Below are 22,202 nucleotides of genomic sequence, written 5' to 3'. Positions count from 1 at the left end.
AGTTTTCAAAATATCACCTTATAATTCTTGCATTTTCTATAGGATCAGTAGCGGTGTCCTCTCCTCTTTCATCCCTAATTTGGTCATTTGCTTTTGCTCACTTTTTTTTTTTCACCTATCAAGCTAAAGCATTGTCAGTTTTGTTGATCTTTTCAAAGACCCAAATTTTGACTTCATTGGTTATCTCTATTTTTCTGTTTTCTACTTCTTTTTTTTTTTGCAAAAATATAAAAATATTTATTATTTCCTTCCTTCTAATTGCTTGGGAAGGATCTTGTATTTCTTTTCAGATTTCTCAAGATGAAGTTTAGGTTGCTGAACTGACATAGATGTTTTGGATATAGATGTTTCAAGGTATAAACTTTTCTAAGTTCTGCTTTAGCTGCATTCCATAAATTTTGATATGCTATGTTCTTGCTTTAATTCAGTTCAAAATATTTTCTACTTTCCTTGTAATATCTTCTTCTACCCATGAGTTATTTTTAAGTGTTATTTGATTTCCAAATATGTGGGGACTTCCCAGATTTCTTATTGTTGTTTATTTCTAATTTATTATCATTGGGGTCAAAGAACACATCTTGTGTGATTTTAATCCTTTTTAAAATGTATTAAGGATTGTTTTGTGGCCAAGCATATGGTCTATCCTGGAGAATGTTCCATGAATGCCTGTAGACATTGGGTGGGGTGATTTAAATGCCACCCACATCTCAGACTCATTCCTGAGTGGCACAATCCAAACAGACCCAAAGCAGCACAGCAAAGGCTTTGGAACTTAACTCAAACTGAAACCCACCCACAGAGGATGAAATAGGACTTTTGCTCTAAAAGAAGTGGGTTGATAATCTGCTAAAACAAAAAACTCAACATTATCTAGGACATTCTAACATTACCCAGATAATACACAACACACAATATGTACCCTTTTGCTTTGGGCTTCTTTCATTCAACAGGATTTTGAGACTCACCAGTGTTGTTGTGGGTATCAGTGGTTCATTCCTTTTTATTGCTAGTAGTATTCCATTGTACATACTGCATTTTGATTGTCCTTTCAACTTCTGAGGAACACTTTGGCTATTCAACTTTTGGGCTTTTGTGAATGATGCTGTCAACATTTGTGTATGTCTTTGTATGTCTTCATTTCTCTTCATTAAACACATAGGAATAGAATGACTGACAAGGGTTATTATATGTTTAACTTTTTAGAAAATCAGCAATTTTTCCCACCAGCAGTGTGTAAAGACTCCATTTGACCACCCACTTCTTTACCAACACTTCACATTTTCAATCAATCTTTATAATTGAACCATTCTAATGAGCATGTAATGGACTTTCATTTGACTTTAATTTCCCTGATGAATGATGATACTGACATCTTTTCATGTGTTTATTAGTCATTTGTTTATCTTCTTTGAGATGTCCAAATATTTTGCATATTTTTTAACTGGGTTGTTTTTTTATTATTGAGTTGTAAGATTTCTTTTACATTTTAGATACAAGTTCTTGAAAATATTTCTGAATCTTTTCTCCCATTCTTTGCTTGCCTTACTTCCTCTTGTTTTTTAATGGTGTCATTCAAAGAGCAAAGGTTTTTAATTTTGGTGAAGTCCAATGTAGCAATTGTAATTGAAATTTAATTTCTGGTTTTACTGTACTGTGGCAAAAATATGTGCTTCACATATGTCATATTTAGAAATATACTGAGTGTTTCCATATGGTCTACTGAGTTTATAACTATTCCATGGGAGTAGGAATTTAATGTGACATAATCAAAGGGTAGAAAGTAGAAATATAAGCTGTTTTAGAAACTTTATTTAGGCCTCCTATTTGTTTGATTTCTTTCCCCCTTAATCTATCAAAGATGAAGGAAAATATATTAAAGCACTTTATGACTATTGATGTCAATTTCTCCATGTATCCCTAGCACCTTTTCATATTTGATCAACTATTCTTACCTTCGGCATGAAAAATATAACCCTCTGTCCAGTTTATTGACTCGTACTGATGTTAATTTGTATGATATTATAGTCTTTCTTTTTTTCTGAATACAAGTGATATATTTTTATCCTATTTTTAATAAAATTTGTATGTAATTTTTACTTGTCTTTTGTAAACAGTACATATGTGGATTTAAATCAGCTAATCAATACCTTTTTTAAACTAGAAAAATCTAACCTCTTAATATTTATTGTTACAGTTTTATATATATTCTGTCTTATTTTACAGTTATATAATATTCTGTCTTATTTTGGATGTTTTGTTCTGTTTCTGCTTTTGTTCCTTTGGCAATATCCTTTCAAGTTTTGCTTTTATCTTCTCAAGACTTTTATGTGAATGTAACATCTTGTTAATTTTATCAATGCCTTTGATTATACATTTCAAAATTATTTAAACATACAGTTCCCTCATCTTAAAATCCTTGCGTGTCCTTTCTTCAGGGCGTGCTGCTCCTTTCACCAGCTCACTATCCACCTACATCTTGATCTTTGTTAATGTGATCCAGAGATTTACATTTGAGTTGTTGTTATTAAATTTCTATTTTCTTTTTATATAATATTTATATTACATATATATTTATATTCCATTATATTCTTTTTCAAGAATCCTAATTTGTTTCAATAAGCTAATTTGTTTTTACTTTGTTGGAGTCCATTGTTCTCTACTCATCTTTTTATCATGATGTTCCCCATGGGTGGATGTCTTTTGCTTCATCTCTGGATTGATGTGTTCACATAATTATTTCCAGAAAAGAAATAAGTGGTATACATAATGTAAGTTATTATTCAGAAAATGTTTTTCTATTGATTTTGCAAGTGAAAAACTCCTTGGTTGTATATAAAGTTGAGTCACAACTTCCTCTTTCAAAACTCTGAAGCACTGCTCCATTATTTTTCTAATTTCTTTGCTAGTTTTATCCTTACAGAAACATAATTAGTTTACAAAAAGGCTGTATCAAAATTAGCTGTACAATTGGGTCAGGGATCCAGAATGAGAAAGGGATAGTAGCCCTGGCAGAGGACACCCACTTCCACCTGAAGAGCCTTAAGGAGGAAGTGTCCCCTAGCAGCCAAGGAGCAGATCCCTGTTGGAGAGCACTCAGCCTGCAGGCTCACCCTGCTCCAGGCAGAGCATGTGAAGGGAAGGGGCTGCGCTGTCCATTTCTGGCGTGCCTGCTCCGGGCTCCTCCTACACCACTGGGTGGGCACTGATCAGCAAATCCCTGATGGCAGTGAGGGGAGGGAAAAGGGTGGAGAGCCGCCCGGAGCTGTGCCGACAACCAGATGGGTCCTCTCTCCTCCTGCAGGATTCCTTGATTCACCCTTAAAGCAATGCCAGAATAACCACTTTAAAGTCTCATCTACAAAAGTAATAGAGGTAAGAGTGGTCATATTCGCGTTGGGAGTGTGGATCAACCTACAAGTAAAGTCCCATGACCAGTTTCTGTAGAGTAAAAGTTCAAGTTAACCATGTCTGTGTTTGTTCACGTTCCATAAATAGTGTTTCATTGATCAGTTGTAACAAAGTATTTTTAACTGGTATTTCAGGAGGACTGAGGCAGTGTCCAGTTCCTGTACAAGTTAAGTGGTATGTTTTTAGTTTTGAGAGAAAAAAATTGTAAAAGAATAAAGGGAACAAACACCTAGGTACCCATCATGAATCAACAGTTGTTAACACTGTTTATTTACACTAACACATTCCAGATGAAGTTTTAGTTTGCTTTGTTATTCATGTCTAATTACCTTATTCTCTCCTCTCTACCTCTGGGAAAACCACTATAATTAATTTACTGTGTATTATTTTAGTCTGTTTTATACTTTTACATGCATTTATAATGTTCACACATATTTATATGCATATACGTTATAATGCATATATAATATTTGTGCATATCTATGTTTTAAAAAGATAACTATTACAGATTTTATGTTTGCTCTTTTATATTTAGTTTTCTATATCTGTATATAGTGTTAACTGTTGATTCATGAAACACTATTTATGGAACGTGAACAAACACAGACATGGTTAACTTGAACTTTTACTCTACAGAAACTGGTCATGGGACTTTACTTGTAGGTTGATCCACACTCCCAACGCGAATATGACCACTCTTACCTCTATTACTTTTGTAGATGAGACTTTAAAGTGGTTATTCTGGCATTGCTTTAAGGGTGAATCAAGGAATCCTGCAGGAGGAGAGAGGACCCATCTGGTTGTCGGCACAGCTCCGGGCGGCTCTCCACCCTTTTCCCTCCCCTCACTGCCATCAGGGATTTGCTGATCAGTGCCCACCCAGTGGTGTAGGAGGAGCCCGGAGCAGGCACGCCAGAAATGGACAGCGCAGCCCCTTCCCTTCACATGCTCTGCCTGGAGCGGGGTGAGCCTGCAGGCTGAGCCCTCTCCAACAGGGATCTGCTTCTTGGCTGCTAGGGGACACTTTCTCCTTAAGGCTCTTCAGGTGGAAGTGGTGTCCTTCTCCACCAGGGCTACTATCCCTTTCTCATTCTGGATCCGTGGCCCAACTATATGGCTAATTTTGATAAAGCTTTTTTGTAAAGTAATTATGTTTCTGTCATACTTAAGATCAGAATGTACCTTCACGCTGAGAGAGTGGCTTTCAAAAAGAATGGAATGGTGACCTACTCACCTGCTCTTTCATTTCAGCATAGACTTTCTCGGAGTTCAGTTCCACCTGCCGCTTAAATTCTTCCAGGGCGGCATCTGCCTGCTGGGCCTGCAACCTCTGAACTTCAGTCACACGAGTTAGCTGCTCCTCTTTTTCTCTGGAAAAGTTCAGAAAAGCTTCAGAGTTAAAACATAAAATACAATAACTAAGACTGAATGAAAGTGCAACAAAATCCTCTCTAAAATAAAATCCAGATTTCAATCATTTGATCCAAATTCTATAAACTTCCCTCTAAAGAGTTGACAATAGAATAATCTGTCTCAGGACAAAAAGGGTATTTTTTTCTCCATGTATCTCCACCAACTGATAGATGGATAAATAAAATGTAGTATACCCACACAATGGAATATAATATTATTCATCCTTAAAAAAGAATGAGGTTCTGATATATGCTAGCATTATGTTTTCATGGCTGATCCTCGAAAACATAATGCTAAGTACAATAGCCAGTTATAGATCATGTGTTGTGTGACTCCATTTATATGAAATATCCAGAATAGATAAATCCATGAAGATAGAAAGTAGATTAGTAGTTTCCAGGGAATGGGAGGCCATGGGGATGAGGAGTGACTGCTAATGCATATAGGAGATCTTTTTGGTGATGAGAATGTTCTAGAATTAGTGATGACAGATGCACATTCTTGTGATTATACTAAAATCTGCTGTATTGTAGACTTTGAAAGAATTTTATAACATGTGAATTATAACTCAATTTTTGCAAAAACCAACCTACCAGTGGAAAGATCTCTATTATGCATGTCTAGCAGCAATTAGACACCCTGTTGGGCGATAGCTGCAACAGAGCAACACGATGGCCTGAAATTATTCTACCTTCCTCTAGTAAACTTGCTTAAAAGAATGGATAACCATCTCATTTCTTTATTCCTTGAGCTGAAATTATACAGCTAAAAGGGTACAACAAAACAAAAGAAATCTTTATGAATTGAAAGAAGAAAAAAACCAAAGGCTTTAGGTTATAAATGCACAAAAGTTAATAATGGCTAATATTGACTCCTAAGTGCTGGGCACCATACAAAATATTTCTATATATGTTCTTTCATTTACTCTTACAGGAAATTTATATAAGTATTATTACATCCCTAGTTTCACAGTACAGGAAACTGGGGCTTAGAGAATATTTCTAAGGCTACACATTTGTAATAGGTTAAGCCAGGATTCCAGTCCTGGTAGTCTGCTTCCAGAGCTCATGCTGTTGGCTACTCTGCTATGCTGCTGTCCTGATTTTCCACATGTCATACTCTGTGATCTGAATGCATTAAACCATACTCCTCCTGCCCAAAATGAGATTAGCACTTACAAAAAAGGCTCCAGAGATCCCTTGACCCTTCTACCATGTGCAGGCATGTCAAGAAGGTGCTAGCTATGAGCGAGGAAGAAAGCCCTCCCCAGAATACAGCCATTCCCAGTGTCTTGACCTTGGACTTCCCAGCCTTCAGAACTATGAGAAATAAATTTCTGTTGTTTATAAGCTACCCAGCCTGTGGTGCTTTGTTACACAGCCCAGACAGACTGAGACATCATGAGATTAACTTGGCTCACCTTCCCTAAATAGGAAAGCTTACACATATATAAAACATTATCTTATTAACAGTAATACTGAAGAATGGGGGATAGGGTAATTTAACTCACACAAATCAAATTTTAGAGTGTGGGATTCACATATGAATCAAGTATAAAAATCAAATGAATAATGATATCTGACTTGATTGTTTATAGTTCATCAATCAATAGTTCATGATGCGTGATCAAAACAGAAACAGTTTCTGTGATATGACTGCCCTTGCATTGTTCACCATGTAAGAACTCATTCCCTATGTAAGAACTTGTTCATTACGCTTTAGAAGATTGGAGACTGTTGAGAGTTAGGCTTGGGGTTGATTAATGATAGTGCATTGAGTCCCCTATTCAGAATTTTATTGTTGTTAACAACCATTTGATCAATAAATATGAGAGGTGCCCTCTCAGCACCACTCTTGAGCGGTTAAGCCTTGAGTCCCCTGGCTGGTCCTTTCAGATCTTCAATATGTCATCGCGTCCCCTCCCTTATCTGTGGGTCAGAGGCAGCGAGGGACCGACATTAGAGAAACATCGTGGTGGGGAGAAAAGACTTTTCCTAAACAGCAATGCCACTGTTTCTTAAGATGTGGACAAGAAGTAATGAGCTTTCTGGAGTTACTCAGACCTGATTTTAAAAGCCCCTCTAAGACACTTGGTAATTTCTAGGCTTTCTAGTAAGAACATACATGTAATATAAAATATCTAAATACTGAACTTCCTCCAAAAAATTTTTAATGTAAACACTTTCAATTTAATTGAGCAACAATTTTCTTTATATCATCTCATTCTTACCAACTAAGTTTAGTTCATTTACTTTATTAGTAACTTATGACCACAATTAAATTAAAGTCATAAACTTCAGTCATAATCAGGTACGGAGACATATTTAAAATTTTTTAAAATAAAACCTTGTGTAATAAGATGCACTGCTTTTAATCAATAGTTCCCATCCTGACTTATAATAGCAAACATTTTTATATTAAATATCAGGCAGGGGGAAATGTGTTAAATCTTCCAACCAGTTTCCAGTCCTACCACACCTGCTGAGATAATTTGAGAGTAAAGCTAAAAATCAAAGGAAGCCTTGCTCAATGTAAAACAATGTTCCTATCTATTTAAAGCATGACGTATACACTGAGTTCCACTAATATTTAAGAATTTTCTATCTTAATATAAATAAAATACCTGTCTTAAATAAAGAGATGATATTCATTTTAATGAGAAATGTATTTTAGTTTTTCTCAAAGTACAAAAGTATAAGTGAAACTTCCAGTGTTTGGAAAATGGAAAGATCTGCTCCTCACATAAGAACCGTATTCCCTTTTACCACAGTTCCAAATAGTGTGTCCTGTAAGAGGCAAAAATAGACAAACAAATAAGTAAATAAATAAAGTGGCTTTGAAGATTATTTTTTTCCGTGGAAAAAGTTGTGCGGCCAAGTATAAATGCATCACTCAAATGCCTTAAAGTGCGGCCTCCATGAAGATAAAAAGGTGGGAAGAAAATTTGCTTTTTAGCTCTGATTTATTTATAAAATGCGTTAAACTTTCCTCATCTCAGCATAAAAAGCATAAAGAAAAAAGAAGCTGCCTTCTTATACAACCACAAGTCAGCTCAGATTAAAGGATGTTCTGAAGTACATGATTATTCCAAAAAGGCAATAAAATGTAGGAGACTAATGGACTACAATTTAGTATTTCTTGAGCTTTACAAGCTAACATTTATATGTACAGGCCAACCTTAATTTGAAAATCTTCCCTTTGCGCATTTCTGTACCAGCATTTTTGATAATGATGGCCATGATCCAATTTATATTTATAAGGCTTCACATTACAGAATACTTCATTTGCTGCCAGCTTGGCATCTCCACTGGAAACTCCAAGAAAAACAAAAAACTTCAAACAAATCTGAAAAACAGCTAGAAGAGTCTCATTCCCTTTCCAGCTGGGCTGGAAAACAAGACTTCCAAGCAAGTATATCATATATGTTCATGGCTGCTTATTGGTATGCTTAAATTGATTAGAGTCAGTCAGTCAAAAACATTAAGATACAATTATAATTTAAAAGGAACTAAAAATAACACCTTGCACTAAACATGATGGATAAACTTCTTTGGCCTCTCCCTCTTCTTCATATGACTGCTAAAACTTGTGGTCTCTGCTAAATTCTTGTGAAAAATGGTGAACACTCTGGACAGTTAAACATTTGGTACTTTAAGAGCCAGAAAGGAACACCTAGTAAAATGGAAATTAGTATTGTTCTTAATATTGGAAAGATGACAGTACTCCTCAAATTGGTCTACAGATTCAATACAACCCCTGTCAAAATCTCAGGTGCCATTTTGCAGAAATTGACAAGCTGACCCTAAAATTCATATGAAAATGCAAGGAACCCAAAAATAGGCAAAACAATCCTGAAAAAAGAAGAACAAAGTGGGAGGACTCACATTTTCTGATTTCAAAACTTATTACATAGCTAAAGTAATCAAAACAGTGTGCTACTGGCAAAAGGATAGACATATCAATCAATGGAATAGGATTAAGAACTCAGAAATAAACCCTTATGTCAATTATCAGTACATTTTCAGCAAGGATGCCAAGCAACTCAATGGGGAAAGAAAAATCTTTACAAGAAATGGTGGAGGGACAAATGGATATCCACAGGCAAAAGAATAAAGCTGGATTCCTTCTTGATACGATACACAAAATTTAACTCGAGGCGAGCCACAGACCTAAATATGAAAGCTAAAAGCATAGAACTATTAGAAGTAAACAAAGGAGTAAATCTTTGTGATCTTGAGTTAAGCACAGTCTTCTTAGATATAACACCGAAAGCATAAACAAGAAAATGAAACACAGCCAAGTGAACTTCAGCAAGTTAAAAAACTCCTGCTGCTAGGGTTATCACCGAAAGTGAGAAGAACACCCACAGAATGGGAGAAAATGTTTTCAGATCACATATCTGAAAAGAGACTTGTATCAAGACTATATAAAGAACTCTTACAAATCAAAAATAAGAAGATAAATAACACAATGTAAAAATAGATGAAGAAGTGAATAGACATTTCCCCAGTCATTGGCCAATAAGCACAAGAAAGGATTCTCAATGTCATTAATCAAGAAGATGCAAATCAAAACCACAATGGATACCATTATACAACCGATAGTATGGCTGTAATCAAAAGACAGCTAATACTAAGTGTTGTTTGTTTGTTTTCCATTTACCCTGCTTGGGCTTTGCTGAGTTTCTTGAATCAATATAATTACATCTTTCATAAAAACTGGAAAATTTTTGGCTGTTATTTACTCAAATATTTTTTTCTCTATTACTCTCTTCTCTCTACTTTGGTAAATCAAATATATTTTATACATCGTTATTTTCCCCTAAAGCTCATTTTTTTGGTATATTTTCTCCTTTTCCTCACATTGGCTAATTTCTACTGATTCATCTTCATGTATGTTGAATCTTCTTGTCATTTCCATTCTGTTATGTTCAGCCCATATTAAATTTCAAATGCATTTTCACTGTTTTTCTGTTAAGATTTCCTAGCTTTTCTTTCATTACTACCAATTTTCCTTAAGATTCTGGAGCATAATCATAATAGCTACTTTACAAATTTTATCTGCTAATTCTAGCATCTAATTCATCCTGGGGTGGTGCCCATTGATTGTATTTACTCTTGAGAATAAATAGATCATATTACCCTGTCCCCAGGGTAATTTCTTCATATGCCAAGTAATTTTAGCTTGTATCTTTATGAGTGACATATTGTAGACAGTCTGGATTCTATTACTTTCCTCTAAATAGTATTGATTGTTACATTTAATTATTTGTTTTTAGATGGCAGTTATAACTTGAGTGAATCAAACTATAAATTCTGTCTTCCCTTGAGAGACAGAGACTCATATATAAATTCAGCTCTTTCAGCCTTACTTGGACTGTTGGGAATTTTCTCTAAGCATGTATGTTTCAGTGATCAGTTAGAAATATGGATCAGGATTAGACAATGAACTTGGGCTCCCATTCTCTGGCTCACTTATTTCCTAGGTGTCTCTTCACCTTAGTTTGCCAGTGGCTGTGGTTGCCCCATTCTTTCATCTGGTTCTTCAAGCACTAAGACCACAGGTAGATGGGAGGTTCTAGAATTTGGGTAGATGAAATTCTAGCTGTCCCACATGGCACCAAATGTGGCCAGATAAACGCTGTAAAAACGGGAAACTCACCTTTCTTCCAAGTGTGTACTCCTTTCTACTATCACTTCATGCTTATTCACTCTCTAGGACCTTCAGGTAGCAGAATTTTACATTTTGTACAGAGTTTATGTTTTAGGGAGGATTAGTCTGATAGAAACTTACTCAGCTATAATATAAGCTGGAACATTCCTCCTTGTTGTTTTGACTGGCATACTACCGTTCATTCTTCAGGGGCTCAAATGCCAACTCTTCAGATAGAGCTGCTAGCTCTGTCTTTTGGCCTTGTTAGCACTTTTTATATACTGCTATTAAAGCATTTTATATACAGTATAACAATTGTTAATTTATATACTTATTATTTCTAGGATAATCAAATATCTTTGAGGCCAGGGGAATACAGGATGTGGGAACATACTGGTATCTTTCTCATATTTGTATTACATACCTTTAGCATATTACATGTATAGAGTTATTCAATATTTGTTTGTCAAATGTATATTACATCATCTAGATGAAACCAAAGCAAAACCATGGAACAGAACAAATCCCTCAACATCAGCACTATTGACATTTCAGGCCAGAAAATTGTTGTGGGAACCTGTCCTGTGCATTGTGATATGTTTAGGTTAAATTCTGTTACAGTCTTTAAGCATTAAAAATTTTTGCATTTTCTCACTTGACTCCCTCTGAGTAATGTCACCAGGTTAAAGAACAACCTAAAAAGCCAAATTATTTCCCTCGAAGGGAATATTTACATCCAACAGCAGCAAATCTGAATGAGACAGACCCAGGGTGCAAGCACCTACAGACCCTCTCCTTGCTGAAGATGTATCTGCCCAAGTGAGCAAATTCCAAGTTTGATTAAGTGCAAAGAATCAGTACGGTTATGAACCAAAGCTTCTGTATACCAATGACTGCTAAGACTTGCAAAAAAGAAAGGAGTGACTAAAGGAAGTTTTAGTTTTCCTAAGGTAAATTTATGAGGTTGGAAGCCAACATAGAAAAGACATGTGCAATGGGTCACAAGAAATGAGGTGTCATTAAAAACTTTGGGGAGCCCCAGAGATTACCAAGCATCGAAAAAGAAGGCTGGTTCACAGCCAAGGTGCATTTTTGTGAAAAAGCTTTAAGTCCTTATAAGGAAACAACGCTGCCAAACATTTCCGCACTGCTCATATCAAAGGCATATTCCACAGTTCTCAAACATGGTGTGGGTGTTCGTGGTGTTCAATTCAAAATATACAAGGACAAAGAGCTATCCTGAGTCACAGAGTAGGTTGCATATAAGATAGTCATATAATCACTGAAACTTAAAAAGCTAAATATAAATACATCTTTTGAAATATATTGGAAGGTAAAAAAGAGTGTTCTTAAAGATAAATAAAAAACTATATTTAAAACTATATTTAACTACATTAAAATGGCCATAGCAAAACTGAGATTTTCTTAATTTTTCCTCCTAAAAGAACAATGTTTTGAGCTTATAACAGAGTCATTCACGCTTTTATGGACTCATTCAACAAACATTTGGTTAAGACCTACTACATGTTAGCCACCAACTGATACTAAGGAATGAAGCTATATGAGAAACCCTTCTTTCTAAGAGAACTCCATTAAGGGGAAAAACGTAGATACAAATTAAATATTATTACCAGTTTGAACAAAGTGTCTTGAAAAAAACAGGAGAGGGTTCAGAGAGATTTCATTCTACTCCATTCAGTGGAAGAGCTGGATCTGTAGGAAGCAGACGTCTGCTGTAGGGATCTCAGAATCAGCACAACCTCCCTAGAAGCCCCTGAGCAGTGAGCAGACTTACGCAACTTGCTCTATGCAACAGTAAAGGGAGAACAAAGGCCGCCGTTCTCAGTGTCACAGGCAGAAGAAGCTGAACTACAACTCAGGACAGCATTGATAAGCCACAGGCAAACACGCAGTAAGGCTCAGTGAAACCATGATGACCCAGTACTGAACCAGCTAGACTTTTCTCTTGCTACCACAAGAAAAGCCGGACAAAGGTGTGGTAAGAGCGCAGGAAGCCCCAAGGAACTCTCCTTTGACAAAGACCTTGTATTGTCGATGACTTAGGCTCACCCACAGAGCCGCGCCCCCAGGGTTAAACTCCAGTCTTGAGGACCATAGTTAGTTGAATCACGTCAGTTATAAATAAGAATGAGGAATCTTCTTCAACTGTTCAAGTGTCTCTTAAGAAGATATGGATTTCAGCTGGGAGGTCTGTGAAGCCTTTGAGGTCAACTGGATTTGAATCATGATTCCAAAGACCTAATCCTGGCATTAACCTCCTAGTCTATACTCTCAGTAACTTAGTTGTGTTCTAGGAGAGCGGGCAAGGGTAATGGCAAGTTTCGAGATCTGCTCAAATGCTGCAGAAAACTTACAACCATAAGAAATTGTTCTTATCTTGTAGAAACTACAATCTGATTAAAGGTAGAGGAAAATGCAAGTAAAAAAATCAAATAAAAATGCAATATCCTATATATATGTTTTGTGAAAAATCCTAAGTGCTACAGAAATACAAAAAATTGAAAGAGGTAGTGAGAGTCTGTACAAGAAAAACCAGTCACAGAAGATGAGATTTATGGGTAAAGTATAAAATAAAGCACTTTTATACTTTATTAAAATAAAGTAAATGTAATGTAATGTGTGAACAGTTCTAAGGTTACAGAACAATTATGTGCTAAATCAACTTCTGTCTGAGTCTAAAAAAACTCAGCAAATAGAAAAGTAATTGAAATTTTTATGTGAAAATAAAAAAACCCTTGAGAATATGATAAAACAGCTATAGTTTTTATCAAAGAAAAATTCCTTTCAAATTTTTAAACTCTGGTCTTCAAAATAAATCCCAAATATAATGTTGTTTCTTTTTAAACTTTCTATATTCAAGAAAGTACTGGTTTAAAGTTCCATATATAAAGTACACATCATACATACAAAGCTACGTACATATCCACCGATATATCTTATTTTGGAGGCAGGAGTATATCAGTAAATAACAAGGAAAAACATGTTCATCTTATAAAATGACAAAGCCTAAATATTTTGAAATAGGTGCAGGCCCACTCCTCGTTACTGGGGAGAGGAAAAAGCCAGTGTGAAGTCATTCAAGCAGAATAATAAGTAAACCAAAGCCAGATCAAAGGAATAAAGAAGAAAGGCTGAAATGTGAAGCTGAAATATTTATTTCCTTCAAAACACCATCCATGCCTTGTCCCTGGGCAGTTCAACATTTCAGAGTAGCTGGAAAATATTCTCACTTACATTCATCACTATGCAAAAATAGATCAAATTTTAAGTAGAAAAATTTTCTCTTTATTTACCAAATATAATATATTATTTATTATGGAGAAGTTTTTTCTGCTTATCATAAATGATTTCTGAATTATGTGAAATATGTTAATATGTTTTAAAGTCATAATAGATATTTTCCAGCACGTTTAGTGAATGATCCTGCTACACAATATAATGCTTACAGTGTAACCATAATTTTAAATGTTTTTGCAAATGATGAAGTGGAGAGAATGTTTATGGAGTGCTTTCTATGAACATTACAGAAGTTCATATATTATTTCATTTCACTTCAATAACTATAAAAAGTTATTTAGTTTATTTTCACAAATGAAAACAATGAGGTTTAGAAGTTAAATTTATCCAAGCTTATTTAGTAAATGGCAGAAGAAGAAATTAAACCAGCCCATCTGACTTTAACATCCAAAGTCATTCCACTACATCATGCTATTTCTTTTTCTATAAATCTGTACATACGTGTGGTGTGTATTATTGAATCACTGTTCGATATTAATTGATTGAACTTACCAAGTATATCCTTACATAACATTAATATTTGCATATCAAATCACTTTCAGAATATTTGAAAGCTCAAATGTCCATCAAACATTTACTTAACACCTATTGTATACCAGGATTATGTGCTTAGAGGTAGAAATACAAAAATAATCAAGATATTGTCCTTGCTAAAAATCTACACAGTGATATAAACACAATACTATAAGCAAACAAGGACCTAGAGTACAGTAGAAAAGCTTCATTTGGGCATGTCATTTTGGTAAGATCATTACTAAGAATGTTTAATATATATATATAAAACAAGTATATAATCTGTTAACTACATGTATATAAAATCATATGTATTTGTGAAATACATGTTCAGAAAACATTTTGTTTTCCTCTTTACCATCACACTTTCAATGAAAAAAGCAAGTCTCCATCAGAAAAATTTTATTTATTTCAAGAGGAAGATGAATATGGGGCAAGAGATTTCTAAATATAAGATTAAAGTTTCCTTTGTGATATAATAAAATTGACAGCCATTTATACTGATAAATACATAATATGGAAGCTGGATATATATTGATGTTAATATACCAATCTTTATTTAAAAATATGTATCATCCATGTTTCACTATTTCTTCCCACCTCATACTAAAATTTTCCAAAGTCTCTAGTGATTATGTTACATGTGCTTAATAATAAATTCAGTCATCTATTAATCTGCTACCAAGTGGTATTCATTAATTCATTTACCATCAATGTGTCAAGTCCCCATTATGTGCCAGGCACATGGCTAGATGTTGAAAAAACATCTAGCAGTTCCTGCACTAAGGAAGCTTTCAGTCTAGCAAAGGAAAAGAACATTGAATAATATTAACAAGAACAGGAATATTCAGTTCAGTGAACAAAGGAGAAATATAAGGTATTAAGGGTTGTGTAATGGGAGAACCTTACCTGGGAATTAGGATGTAAGAAAGTGATGTTAAAGTTAACTGAAGGATGAGAAAGCTTAGGAAAAAGAAAGTACAGGATAAGGGCATTCAGCATAAAGATAACAAATGGAGAAGCTGTGAAAGGGGAAAGACTGGTTAATTCAGGGAAGAGAAGAGGGCCCAATATGACTAAAATATAGAGAACATAAAGAAATGAGCTTGTGATGAGGCTGAGAAGTACCTTTTCATACTCAAATTCTAAAGGCAGAATTTGTATAGTTTTGTAGAAAAACTAGTGTATTAAGATGAAATACATAATGGGAGGAATTAAAGTCAGATTATACATTGCTAAAGAAAGGACTGGTGAACTTGAAGACATAGCCATGGAAACTAACCAAAACAAAGCATAGAAAGAAAAAGAGAATAATAAAAAAGAAACAAAGCATCAGTGACAAGTTTCAGCAACCTTATGTATATGTACTTAGAGTCCCTAAAGGAAAAGACAGAAAGATGAGGACAGAAACATACTTGAAGTAATAATAGCCAAATGCTTTTCAAATTTAATTAAAAATTATAAATTTACAGATCCAAAAATTAAAAGCACAAGAAAAATCAAGAAACCTACACCAAAGCACATCATAATTCACCGCAAAACCAATGATGAAGAAAAAAACAATCTTGAAAGCAGCTGTAAAAAAGACATGTTACAGAAGAACAAAAATGAGCACGTTAGCAGACTTCCTGGTAAAAACAATACAAACAGGAGGACAGTGAAGCAACATCTTAAAATTACTGAAAGAAAAAAACTCAACTTAGAATTCCTTACCCAGTGAAAATATCTTTCAAAACAAAAGACAAAATAAAGACTTTTCAGACATACAAATGATAGAATAATTCATCAGAAGGAGATGAGCAGTAAAAAAATTAAAATAAAAAAAAAAGGAAGTCCTTCAGGTTGAAGGATAATGACATGAGAAAGACACATGAGAAAGATACAGATATGCACAGAGGGATGGAGACCATGAGGAATGGTAACTACATAGGTAAAATAGAAGACATTTTTATATTCTAAAAAATAGTTCACTATTTGAAAAAAACATAAAACAATGTAGTATGCAGTTTATAGCTTGTAAGAGTAAAATGTATGCCAAGAATAACACAAAGGTCCGAGAAAGTAAAACACCAATAAACAACTTTAAGATTTTTATACACTTGAGGATAGATTATGACAACTTTAAAATTTATACTCTAAACTTTAAAGCAGCCACTAAAATCACAAAGCCATTATAGCTAACAGGCCAATAAAGGAAATGAAAGGATTCATTTAAAAATATTCAATCCAAAAAAAAGGCAGAAAGAAATAAAAAAGGAAACAATGGATGGATAGATAAGACAAACAGAAACAAATAGGAACAGGCTACATGTCAAATTAACCATGTCATTAGTCACATTAAAAAAGTGCTCTAAATATCTCAAATAAAAGGCAGTGATTGTCAAACTTGTTGAAAAAGCAAGAGGCAACTACATGCTATCAATAAAAAAAATACTTTAAAACTTAAGAGGCAAAGAAGTTAAAAGTGAGCTTATTAGTATTTAAAAAGATGTACTATACCACACTAATCAAAAGAAAGCTTGAGTGGTTATTTTTAATATCAGCCCAAGTAGATTTCAGTGCAAAGAATACTACCAATAATAAAGAAGTTCATTTCATAACAATTAAGCTGTCAATTTATAACCAAGACACAACCTTCAAAATATAAGTAAAAATTTATAGAACTGCAAGGATGAATAAACTGCACAATTATAATTAGAGACTTCAATAATCCTTTCTACCAATAACTGATAAGACAAGCAGACAGACGAGGATAAACAGAATCTGAATAACACTATCAACCAACGTGACCTAACTGACACTTAGAAAACATTCCACCCAATCACAGCAGTATACATATTAATTTGAGTGCATGGAACACTTATCAAAATATTATGGAACATAAAACAATTCTCAAAATTTTAAATGATTCAAGTCATACAATGTATACTCTCTGATCACAGTGGAATTAAACTAAAAATCTGTGAAAGAAAGAAACTAAAATAACTGGGAACTAAATAATGCTCCTCTAACCCGTGGCCAAATACAAAATAAAATGAGAAATTAGAAAATATTTTGAATCTATGAAAATGAACACAAAACATCAAAATTAGAGAGATGCTGCTAAAGCTAAAGTTGGGATAAACTTTATAGAATTAAACACCAATGTTAGAAAATCACAAACAGGTTTCAAATTAATGGCATCAGCTTTTATCTTAATACACTAGAAAAAGAAGAGCAAATTCAACACAAAATAAGTTGAAAAAAGAAATAATAAAAATCAGAACAAAAAGTAATAAAACAGAAGCACAAAACATTAGACAAATATCAATAAAACCAAAAGCTGTTCTGGAAGATCAATAAAATCTCTAGACAGACTGATCAGGAAAAAGAGACGATACAAATTAACAATATTACAGTTGAGAGAGGTTACATCACTACAGATTATACACCTATTAAAAGGACAAGAAAGCAGTATTATGAAAAGAAAAAAGAATTTCAAGCCATACTTCAGCACATATAAAAAACTGACTTTAAAAATTTATCATAGTCCTAAATGTAAAACTGAAAACTATGAAACTTCCAGGAGAAAACCTTTCTGACCTAGGGTTAAGGAAAGATTTCTTAGATATGAGACTGAAAGCACAATCCATAAATGAACAAATAAATAAATTGGACAAATCCAAATTAAAAACACTTGCTCTTTGAAAGAAACCATTGAAAGAATGAAAAGGAAAGCCACACACTGGAGAAAAAATTTGCAAATCATCTATTCCTTAGAGGACTTCAGCCAATATATTAAAAAATTTTCAAAACTCAATAGTAAGAAAACAACCAACCCAGTTAAAAAATAGGCTAAAAACTTGAACACTCACCTAATAACCTATGGCAAAAGAGGACATGAAAAGTTTTTCAATATTAGTCACCAGGGAAATGCAAATTAAAACCACAATGGTACATAACTTTTAGAATTGTGAAAATAAAAACATTGACCATATTAAGCTTTGGCAAAGATGTGCAGGAGCTAGAAATGTAAAACAGCACAACCACTTTGGAACATAGTTTGACAGTTTCCTAAAGAGCCAGACATACACCTATCATAGACATTTGACTTTTAGATTTTTATGCAAGAGTACAAAAAGAAAACATCTACACAGAGACTTGGACACTAGTGTTCATAGAAGCTTTATCTGTGATAGTGCAAAACCGAGAGTACGAATGTCATCAATAAACTATGGTATATCCATACAACAGAGTATCAGTCAACAATAAAAAGGAATGAACTACTGATATGCAGTACAACATGGGTGAATCTCAAAATAATTATGTCAAGGGAAAGAAGTGAGACCAAAAAGTACACATACTATATGCTTCCATTTATTTATAATTCTAGAAATTAAAAATAGTGACAGGAAGGAGACTGGTGGTTGTCTGACTGTGGAGAAGGCAGAAAAGGGTGGGCAGGGGAGATTACTTAGGGGCATTAAGGGAAGTTTTGGGAATAATTATATGCTCACATAGACATCTTTTTTGTGTTGGTAGCTTCATAAGTATATGTATATGTCAAAAGGTGAAACTGTACACTTTAAATACTTGAAATTTATTGTATTCAATTATAATTCAATAAGCTGTTAAAATGGCCCTTAAGCATATTAGAATATGTTTACTCTCACTTATTATAAGAGAACAGCAAGTTAAAACTATACTGAGATACTGCTATTTAATACCATCAGATTTACAGAAATTAAAAAAATTTAACAATACATTTTACTTGGGAGACTGTGGGTCAAAGGTCATTCTAATATGTAACCAGTAGAAATTCAATCAGTACAACCTTCATAGAGGGAAATTTAACAATATATAACAAAACTACATATATGCTTATCATCTGACCCAGCATTTCCATTCCTAAAAACTACTCTGAATACATATTTTAAATAATATAAAAATATGTATCTACTAGGTTATCCACATAACAGAATGATTTGTAATGGCAAATATTGGAAACAACCTGTATGCCCATCGGTAGGACAGCTGTTGGATAAACTACAACTCATCCACAGAATAGCATAGTCTGCTGCTGTGAAAAGAACAATGACTAGCAGTCTAGCAGTTTATGATAAATAAAAAAAAGCAAAGTGTAAGAAAGAACAGAAAATAATGAGATATACATGTGTCTGCTCATTTGTGCAAAAAAAACACAGAAAGGATCAGCCAGCGATTGATGAGGTCACATGCCTACGGGGGGCTGGGAATGGAGAAGAAAGATCGAAGTTAGGGGGGTGGGGCAAGACTTCTCTGAATATACTTTTAAGTACAGGCTTGATTCTTGAAACCATGTTGATGCTCCATTTACTGAAAAAATAAAGAATAAATAAACAAGGATGGGGAGGGAAATTCTAAAACAAAATACCAGGAGAAAAAAACATCTAACAGTACTTCAAGTGATCAATAAAATAATCACACTGAAGGCAAGGGTGAGAAATAACCAAATTAACTCTGGAACACAGTATTCGGATCACATGCTCTCAGGCTGAACACGAAAAGAACTCAAGAAGTATTAAACTCTAGTTTCAGGTTTCCTCTTCACAAAGGTATGGTTTATCGATTCAAAAACCATTGCCTGGTATTCAAGGTTTGAGCAAATAACTAAAAATATATTGGAAGTCAGGTTTTTCACTGTCAGAGAAGGCAATAACAAGTAAGGAAAGTGGAAAAATTATTTTTATAAAGAACATGGTATTTGATTGTAACTGGAGTAACTGTGAATTCATTTTCATAACTTAAGTAGATATAGAAATGGAGGTAGATGTATGTGTGTATATGTATATGATATGGAAACATTTGTATATATATATATATAAATACATGGACACACACATATATGCATGTGTGGATGTATATATGCATGTTTTCTATCTGTCAGCTGAGAGGTGCTAAAAGCAATTCCTTTGGAAAGGAGAAAAACACACCATTAGGTAATTTCTAAGTGTCTAATAAGAAATCATATTGAAAATCATGAGCTAGTATACTTGTAATGAACCACAAAGAAAACGCTGCTTATAAAAAGTTGTAGGATACAACTCAGGCATTTCTTAAAACAACTGAAAGCCTTAAATGCATAAATTAGAATAGGAAAAGCTATTGATCTCTTCTTTGGAATCATGTTGTTTTACTTAAGTACATACAGTGAGAGTCCTAAGTTGAGTCTAACTTGTGATTTCAGCTGTGGGATTCATGTGTTCTCTGCTCTCTGTAAGCTGCCCAGTTATGACTACCAAAAGTCTATTTACATAGGGGATAACTCTCCTTGAAGAGAACTCATCCTAATGAAAATCAGGTACCTTTTCAAGGGAGTAAAAGTGCTTTGAAGAATCATGATAAAAGTATAAAATGTGGATGAGAAATGTGATGATCACTGGAGAAGGAAAGAGAAAACCCATACCTATATTTTTTTCCTTTAAACAAAAAGGATCTGGAATAAAAATTACAAAATGCTACTTTTGTTAAATGCATACGTGTGAGCTGAGTATATTGAGCCCTCCTCCTGCCTTCCCTAACTTGGCCCACAGAGTGAGCACTTCCGCTCGTGCAACAAGGCAACTGCCCTGTGTTCTCCCGCTCTCTCCCACACACTCCACCAGCAACTAGTTTTGGGAGAAGCAATTGGGAATGCACTGTGCAGTCCCTTCCTTTCTCCAAGAATGTCCTCCTCTGGTGTGTGTAGCATCTTATTGGCTGTGCTGACTGGAGTACAGGTGAGTCCATTTAATTCGCAGCTGGAGGATTCCCAAGCCTCGTGTTGGCCACACACCTAAACCATTATCCTGAGTCTTCCTTTTTTTTCAAATTAGTTAAAGATTTGAGAGGGAAAAGGAGTATTATTCATTGGCCTCTAATCTCTCTCAAATAAAAAACATTGCAAAATTTTCAGATTTTATACAAGCTTACGTGAAGAATTTATTCCTACTGAATAAACCCTACGTGTTCTTAAAAAACAGTATCATTGCTTTTATTTTCCTGAATAATCTTCCTTAAAATTTCTAAGGTATCTATGGAAGTATGCCATTCCCATACTAATTCAGACTTGTAAGATTGTGTGATAATTTTGAAAGACAAAAAAAATAACAAATTTTATTTGTTTTAAGATAAAATACTTTACTAAAGTACCATTGATATACAGTCTTATGAAGGTCTCGCATGAACATTGTGGTTTCAACATTCACCCATATTACCAGTCCTCACCCCCCATTGCAATCACTATCTATCAGCATAGTAAGATGCTGTAGTCATTACTTGTCCTCTCCATGCTATATTGCCTTCCCCATGACCTACCTATATTGTGATGGTGAATTATAGTGCCCCTTAATCCCCCTCTTGCTCCCTCCCTGACCAACCTCCCCAACCGCTTCCCTTTGGTAACCACTAGTCCCTTCTCAGAGTCCGTGTCTGCTGCTATTTTGTTCCTTCAGTTTTGCTTTGTTTTTATACTCTACAAATGAGTGAAGTTATTTGGTACTTGTCTTTCTCTGCCTGGCTTATTTCACTGAGTATAATACCCTCTAGATCTATCCATGTTGTTGAAAATGGTGGGATTTCTTTTCTTTTGAGTGGCTGAATAATATTCTGCTGTGTGTATGTACTGCATCTGTATCTATTCATCTACTGATGGACACTTAGGTTGCTTCCATGTCTTGGCTATTGTAAATAGTGTTGCAATAAACATAGGGGTGCATGTCTTTTTGAATCAGAGATTTTGTTTTCTTTGGGTAAATTCGTAGGAGTAGAATTACTGGGTCAAATGCTATTTCTATTTTTAATTCTTTGAGGAACCTCCGTATTGCTTTCCACAATGGTTGAACCAATTTACATTCCCAGACACATCTTCTCAGGCAAGGGAAACAAAATAAAAAATGAAC

General features: G+C 34.4%; 1 protein-coding gene across 6 annotated transcripts in view; it reads right to left on the bottom strand.

The window, feature by feature from the left end:
- Window positions 1-22,202, bottom strand: part of CEP112 (centrosomal protein 112) — a 405,933-nt gene that overhangs the window by 237,228 nt on the left and 146,503 nt on the right. For all 6 annotated transcript variants that reach the window (XM_057501633.1, XM_057501632.1, XM_036899724.2 and 3 more), the window contains one exon: window positions 4,643-4,778. In XM_057501633.1, coding sequence (XP_057357616.1) covers window positions 4,643-4,778 — 136 coding nt within the window. The remainder of the gene's footprint in view (window positions 1-4,642; window positions 4,779-22,202) is intronic.

This window comes from Manis pentadactyla, chromosome 4, assembly GCF_030020395.1.
Source record: "Manis pentadactyla isolate mManPen7 chromosome 4, mManPen7.hap1, whole genome shotgun sequence".
Classification (NCBI taxonomy): domain Eukaryota; kingdom Metazoa; phylum Chordata; class Mammalia; order Pholidota; family Manidae; genus Manis; species Manis pentadactyla.
This window is presented reverse-complemented; position numbering and strand designations above follow the sequence as displayed.